The sequence below is a fragment of the Nycticebus coucang genome, chromosome 1, assembly GCF_027406575.1.
Source record: "Nycticebus coucang isolate mNycCou1 chromosome 1, mNycCou1.pri, whole genome shotgun sequence".
Lineage (NCBI taxonomy): Eukaryota > Metazoa > Chordata > Mammalia > Primates > Lorisidae > Nycticebus > Nycticebus coucang.
Genome location: NC_069780.1, coordinates 147,166,850 through 147,174,772, shown reverse-complemented (window position 1 = coordinate 147,174,772; position 7,923 = coordinate 147,166,850). Strand labels below are relative to the sequence as shown.

Sequence of the window (7,923 nt, the reverse complement as noted above, 5' to 3'; positions counted from 1 at the left end):
CTGAAGTCCCAGCTACTAGAAAGGCTGATGCCGGAGGATCACCTGAGACCAGGATTTTGAGGTTGCAGTGAACTATGATGATGCCACTGTACTCTTGCTGTGGTCGCGGAGCAAGACCCTTTCTAAAAAAAAAAAATGTTGAGGAAGGACTAGGATCTATAGCAATGTAGGAACAGGTAATGTGTAACAGATGGAGAATTTTAGCAATAATAGCTAGGAGGAAGGGAGCCAGAGAGGAACCTGAATGATTCTTTAAAATTATATAAAATTCTTACCCTATGTGAAAGTGTTCTAAAGATTTTTGAAACTCAAATGCTCCCCAACTCCTTTTACAATGCTAATGTAACTGATGCCAAATCTGATAGACAGCGAAAGCGAAGGAGAAAGGAGTAAAATTACGATTAAACCACTTTTAAGCGCACAGTTCAGTAGTGTTAAGTGATTCATGCAGTTGTGCTACTGATCTCTAGAACACTTTTCATCTTACAAAATTGAAATTCTGCACCCATTCAACAACAATGCCCCACATCACGCTCCCTGTAGCCCCTGACGACCACCATTCTACTTTCTCTATGAATTTGATTATGCTAGGCACCTTATGAAATGGGAGTCACACAGCATTTGTCTTTTGTGACTGGCTTATTCAGTACCATGTCCTCAAGGTTCATCTATATTGTACATGTGTCAGAATTTTGTTCTTTTTTAAAGCTGAATGATATTCTATTGTATGTATAGAGCACACTTCGTTTACCCACTAACATGCTCATGTTCATCTGGTAATAAACATTTGGGTTTCTTCCACCTTTTGGCTATCGTGAACAATGCCGCTATTAAGATAGTAGAATTGCTAGATCAAGTAGTAATTCTATTTTTAGGTTTTTGAGAGACCACCATACTGCTTCTCATAGTGACTGCACCATTTCACAATTCAGCAGGGTGCCAGGGTTCTAGTTTCTCCACATCCTCTCCAACACTTGCTATTTTCCTTTTGTTGAAATAGTAGTCATCCTGGCACCCGTCTGCCGGCCACATGCACCGAGGGTGGTGGGTTCGAACCCGGCCCTGGCCTGCTAAACAATGACAACTGCAACAACAACAACAAAATAGCCGGGCGTTGTGGTGGGCACCTGTAGTCCCAGCTACTTGGGAGGCTGAGGCAAGAGAATTGCTTAGCCCAAGAGTTTGAGGTTGCTGTGAGCCGTGATGCCACAGCTCTCAACCGAGGGTGACATAGTGGGACTCTGTCTCAAAAAAAAGAAAAATAGTGGTCATCCTAATGGGTGTGTGGTTATTTTAACATGGAACGCTTCACCAGTTTGTGTCCTCCTTGCATAGGAGCAGCGCTAATCTTCTCTGTATCTTTCCAATGTTAGCGTATGTGCTGCAGAAGAGAGCTCGGGTGTGGTTATTTTTAAAGTACAAATGTTTATGTGGAAATTAGAGATACAGAAAACATAAAAATGAACATAAAACCAAAAATGTTCTTAAACATTTTTAAGTGCTCCATTTTATTTTATTTTTTGTAGGAACAGAGTCTCACTTCATCGCCCTGGGTAGAGTGCTGTGGCATCACAGCTCACAGCAACCTCCAACTCTTGGGCTTAGGCGATTCTCTTGCCTCAGCCTCCCGAGTAGCTGGGACTCCAGGCGTCCACCACAACGCCCAGCTTTTTTTTTGTTGTAGTTTGGCTGTGGCGGGGCTTGAACCCGCCACCCTTGGTATATGGGGCTGGCGCCCTACTCACTGAGCCACAGGTGCCACTCAAGTGCTACATTTTAAAATTTAAAAAAAGCAAAAGGCTGCTATGTAAATATAAAAGAGCCTTTGTTAAAAAAAATACACTTCAATAGAGAAGCAGGCAAAGGACAGGCACAGGAAGATTGCAAGGGATACACAGAAGTAGCTAATAAACATATAAAAGGGTGGGTGTTGTGTGTTGGGGACACAGGAATGGGATTCTGTCTACCTCTTTGATGATCTCAGATGTCCTTAGGGCAAAGGAGTCTCACACTCCTCCCATAGCAGACAGGTGTCAAGGGCACTTCTGCAGGGACTGTAACTTCAATTGGTTGATCTGTTTAATATAAGAATGGTGGCTGGACAGCCAAAGAAAACATTTCCTTCCCCAAATCAAAAACAATGATATATTGGGAATGCCCCACGGAAGACATGGAAAAGAGTGGAGTCCTTAAAAAGCTCTGCAAACACGGATGAATGCAGTTACATCAGTTGCCTACTCAAATTTCACTTTTTACTTTCTCAGTAATAGAATCTGATTTATTGGAGATAATCGTGTGCCATCTAGAAAATTGTATCTCCCAGCTTTCCTTGCAGCGGTGATCAAGAGACAGTGTTGACCATTGAGATAGGTAGAAGTAGCTGGGACACTCTTTTAGGAGGAAGCAGACCTAGACTCAACCTCTTTTATTACTCTTGGAGGCATATGAAGACATATTCTTTGTGGCACACAGAATATGCAGGCTTTCTCTGTGCTTCGACCCTCCCCGGAGCACTGAGCCATTTGGGATGATGCTTTACAACAACAGACAGCAACCACAGTCTGTTACCCCAATTGCTTCCAACAGGGGATATTGTGAAACGGTGGCCACAGGGAGCCTCGGGCTCTGTGTAAAGGACTCTTCTCCGGAGCTTCTCATAATGAGATCAATAATCTTGTTCTGATTAAAAATCTTCAGTGATTCTCAGTGAATGTTCTTTACTGTTTCAGTAACACGAACTAGTTAACACTAAGAAAATGGATAATGCAAATGTGATAAACTTGTCATTTGTCAACATGTATGCTGCCTTAGTTTTTATTAAATTTTAGGCCTGTCTTTTAAAAAAAATTATTTCAGATGAATATGAGGGTACAATTAGATTACAATATTCGCATTTGTTAGGCAAGGTCTCTGTTTAGCTGTGTCCCCCTACCTTGTGCCCATTAGGTGGGAGCACACTGATCCTCTTTCCTCCCCTCTGCTCCTCCTTCAACCCTCTCCCCTTAACTTGAATTGAATTGAGTTTTTCTCTTGTGTGGGAGTGTATTCATCCATCTACCATAGGCCTGTCTTTTTCTAAATATGCTGCATACTCCTTAAGGGCAAGGGCCATTTCCATTTCTCACAACACTTAGATGCCATGAGTGCTCTTAAGTACTGACTGACTGCTGGTGAAAAATCATTTCCATCACTTCCATCATTTTGATTCCTAACTTGGAATTTAAAATAACATCTTATGGAACATTATAATATATAAAATGCTTTTTAAAATCTGGAAAATTCCAAGCTACACAAAAAATAGAGAGAAGAGGATAACACTTTCTTATGAACCGAACTGGTTGCTCAACTTTAACAGTCATCAACACCTCCCTTTCGTGTTACTTGAGTGTATTACAGTGAAAGCAGACAACCTGTTATTTTACATATAATACTTCAGAGTATCTCTCCCCAGGACAAGGACTTTAAAAATATATCTACAATAACCACACTCAATATTCATAATTTCTTACTATCTTTTAATATTTAGCTCATGTTTAATCTAGTTGTTACAAAAATGTCTTTTATGATTTGATCTATTCGAATCAGGATCCAAATGACATTTGGTTAGTATATATTAAGTCTTTTTCATCTACAAAAGTTCCCTTCTCTGTTTCTTCCTTTAAATGCTATTTATTTATTAAAGAAAATAGGTCCTATAGACTTTCCTACATTCAGGATTTGGCTGATTGTATCATCTTAGTGTCTTTATTTATTTATGACAAAGTCTCAATCTGTTGCCCTGGGTAGAGTGTCGTGGTGTCACAGCTCACAGCAACCTCAAACTCTTGGGCTTAAGCAATTCTCTTGCCTTAGCCTCCCAACTAGCTGGGACTACAGGTGCCCGCCACATGCCCGGCTATTTTTTTTGTTGCAGTTGTCATTTTTGTTTTAGCTGGCCTGGGCCAGGTTCAAACCCGCCAACTCTGGTGTATGTGGCTGGTGCCCTACTCACTGAGCTACGGGTGCCACCTGTGTGTTCTAACTCTTTCCTCTAGCCACTGTGTTTCCTATTACTGGTAATTCAGATATAGAGGATTGATTGATTCAAGCCTAAAGAAATTTTTTTGGCAAGAGTACTTCATAGTATTAGAGCACATTAAGAGAAACAATATCTGGTTATCTTACTTTGAGTGACATTAAAGATTGATTAGAGGATTCAGGTTGTATCAGTGTAAGTCATTTATTATAAACTTTTTCATCAATCTTTCACCTAATTGCTTAAGCAACCAGTGATGATTATTATTGGCTACAGTGATTATTTCAGTAGGAATGGCGAAACTATTTTTGTTATTTGATATTTATTTTCATGAAATTATGTACATCTTAAATACACAATGCAAATTCAAATTCCTTCATAGAGCCTTCCCTGTTTGCAAATGGCAGGACAGTCATCACCCAGCATCTATCATCTGCTGCTCTCTAGCTTAATTTCATGTATGAATCTGTAAGCTCCAGGAGCTCCCAGCTACATGCTAGGCAGCAGGGCTCTGATCACAGCACGTGCACAACACATATGTAAAATACTTTGATTTGGTGAGTGTTCAAATTAAAAGCCACTTACGCATACCAACACATGCAGCTAGATTCTGAAATGAAATACACACACATACATGCAATACCACAAATTTATTGTAATACACAGAGAAAAACAAAGCCACACTTTGACAACAGTCACAGAGTTTTCCAGTCTTTAAAAAGTTAACAGAAATGAGGGATAATGGAGAGAATATAGCTCATAATTTTGTAATTTATCTAAGAATGTAGTATACTCAAAAGTTCTATTTAATAAGAATTAAGACTGTAAAATGGCAATGTCCCATAGATATTTAAAAACCTATATTTGTATTTATTTACATTATAGATACAGATCCTCAAGGATTCATATAGCTTTGTGTAATAAACTAGATTTTATAACTGGGATTTTTGTTAGGTAAGCAAATTTTTAGGCAATAAAGTCCTGAAAAGTGAGATGAAACCCCAGCAGAAACTGAGAAAACACGGAATCCTTTTAATAAAATATTGCCCATACAAATTCTATATCCAGACATTCATTTTGATCTACTGATGTTTATATCCAGTGACATTCATTTTGATGTTTATATGGAGTATACTCCTGCTAGCTGTGATTTTTTGGTTGTTGTTGTAACATTCTGTTCATATAATTGAGAATGTGGTTTTATCAAGTATTAGTTCATAGGCAAGTCAAACATTGTAAAGACTACAGAAAAGTTAAGGAGGTTGTATGATGCAGGTCAGAAAGCATGTAAGAAATAAATCAGACTCTCTGGTTTTATCTTTCATTATTACCTCCCTCCTTTTGGTCTTTACCCCATTTGTAATTTTTTTTTAATTATGTTATGCTGCTGGGCGCAGTGGCTCACACTGATAATTCTAGCACTCTGGGAGGCTGAGGCGGGTGGATCTCTTGAGCTCAGGAGTTCGAGACCAGCCTGAGCCAGAGTGAGACCCCATCGCTAAAAAAAGCCGGGCGTTGTTGTGGGCCCTTGCAGTTCCAGCTACTTGGGAGGCTGAAGCAACGAGACCACTTGAGCCCAAGAGTTTGAGGTTGCTGTGAGCTAGACAGCACTCTACTGAGGGCAACAAAGTGAGTCTGTCTCAAAAAAAAAAAAAAGACAATTACGTAATGTACAATAGCACCTACCATAGGCTCTCATTTTAGCACAGGTTGGATATGAAGATGCAAAACTGAAAAACATTTAAGGAATTCTGAGATGTTTACAGTGAAATAAATTAAAGCAGTTGTTTCTTTTAGCTCTGCTCTCCTGTTCTTTATTCTTCACTAAAAACCATGAAATTTCTCTCACTTATCAACCCTCGTCTTCTCATACTGTAAGCAAGTGAAATCACAAAAGGTCACTTAAAGGCAAATACATGTACATAAATCTGGTAACTGTGAGGATAAAAGGCCATGATATTGAGTAAAGTTTAGGTTTTGCTATACAATAAGTATCCCTGTGTGTTACACAATAACTGGGACCTTAAGTACTAATTGTTTAAAGTCTTACAAACATAAGCAGTCTTTTAAATTTGCGTATAAATAAAACAAGAAAAAAATTCACAAATGTCCAAATATTATTATTTCCTGGACAAACTCTATTGACCAGTAGTTTTGTCAATAGAGTAGTTTTCTGACAAGAAAATATTAAGAACAAGAGAATTTTAGTAACTAGGAATTTTAAAGAAACAAAAATTTCAGTTCAGTCCTTCATTATGTATGGTTTATAGGTCTGAAAAAATGAAATCTAGGTTGTTAATTAATTGACATTCCAGAAAATACTTTTTCATGCAATGTATCTATAATACTAACTATATAATCTGTAACTGTTATGTAGTCTGTTTCTCTCTCAAAGTGGAACAGCCCTTACTTACATAATGGAATCTTGCCCGGATATTTTCTGTACCACCATTACCTTCCACTGGCTTCACAAGGCACTCTGACATCTGAAAATTGTGTATAATAGGTTATCTACAATTATTTATGATTTAGGGTACCTGCAGTGTTCTAATGATATGAACATTTAGAAAGTTAGCCAATATATATCTAAACAAGATAACACTGTAAGCCATGGCAACGTGAGAAAATATTATAATAAAACAAATAACAGATTTGTAGATAACCAAACAACACAGTACTTTTTTCATTAACAAATTCACCTCTTTCCAGAGATCGAAGTTCATGATAAAATTGTAATAGCAAAAGCAAAATGTTTGGTGAACCTATCAAAACAAATCGCCTTATTTTCAAAATGATATTAACATTAAGGTTTCACTGAAAGTATCGTTACTTTGAAACAGTGTATACAACTAAAGTGTTTTATGTACCACAAAAGGTAAGTCTTAACAGCAAAATGGGTGGTGGCTACTCAAAAGATTCAACAAAAATTATCATTAGTGATTTGAAATGACAATTATCAAAAATTCACCTAATGTTCACCTATGTTAGTTCTTTAGAATGGGAATTTAACTCTAGAGTAAATAGAGCATCTTCTGAATATAGTCACAAATGGCAAAGCCAGAGCCCACAGATGGATCTCTGTCCATGCTCAAAATAATATTTTTCCTCTATACCAGACTTCCTTGAAGAGTACTGGACTGCTTCACATCTTCCTTTCACTGTAACAAAATGTATTAAACAAAACTTTCAGATTAGGTTTGAAAGCAGCTAAAAAACTTCAGGCTCTAATCATCAGAAGACTTATCTGGGAGCTTTAGACTCTCAAATATCAGAAAGCTCAATAACTTATCATAAAAATACAAGCTCTTAGTTTTGAAAAATATACAAAAAGCACTGCATAGGTAAGTATCTCTTGATTGTCATGGAAGACGACATATCAGTCTCGATCATAGATTCATATTGTGCTTTTATTTCAGTGATCTTTGTTTTTGCTGTTTCTGTTTTTCACAGTTTTGGGCAGTCTCTGACCTTTGGTGTAAGCACGGTACCAAAAATGAAGAAAGAGCAGCAGAAAGATGCACCCATAACTCATAATGATGTACAGAAAGACTGGGAACTGGTACTTGCAATCCTCCATGAAAAAGAATTGGCCTATGTGGATGGTGACAATAACAAACTGGACCTAAAAGATGAAAAAGTGAAAAAAAATTGTTCAGATATGAACAGTTACAATTCTTTGCCTACTTATGTTTACACACTCCCCAAGTGTACGGAGTGTCCTGCTGGGCAGGGAAATTCACGTTTAAATCTAGCCTCCCTAGAAGTGGGTGGTTCTGTGCTAAAATCCAGAGGGAATCTAGAACCACTGTTCAGGCCTGCACAACTGCAAAACTCCAGGGGGCGCTATTCCAATGTCCTTGGGAACTGTGCGTGCAGTAACCCTTGTTACTCAGAGAACCAACAAAATA

The 7,923-nt window shown here is 38.1% G+C and overlaps 1 protein-coding gene and 1 non-coding gene across 5 annotated transcripts in view; both read right to left on the bottom strand.

The window, feature by feature from the left end:
- Positions 1-1,292: 1,292 nt before the first annotated feature.
- On the bottom strand, positions 1,293-1,397 carry LOC128592700 (U6 spliceosomal RNA). Its single transcript, XR_008381979.1, has one exon. It is a non-coding gene; the product is annotated as a U6 spliceosomal RNA (small nuclear RNA).
- Positions 1,398-4,657: 3,260 nt separating this feature from the next.
- The window catches only part of ELOVL7 (ELOVL fatty acid elongase 7), a 106,310-nt gene continuing 103,044 nt past the window's right edge, over positions 4,658-7,923 (bottom strand). For all 4 annotated transcript variants that reach the window (XM_053590198.1, XM_053590208.1, XM_053590227.1 and 1 more), the window contains one exon: positions 4,658-7,637. In XM_053590198.1, coding sequence (XP_053446173.1) covers positions 7,428-7,637 — 210 coding nt within the window. In that variant the 3' untranslated portion in view covers positions 4,658-7,427. The remainder of the gene's footprint in view (positions 7,638-7,923) is intronic.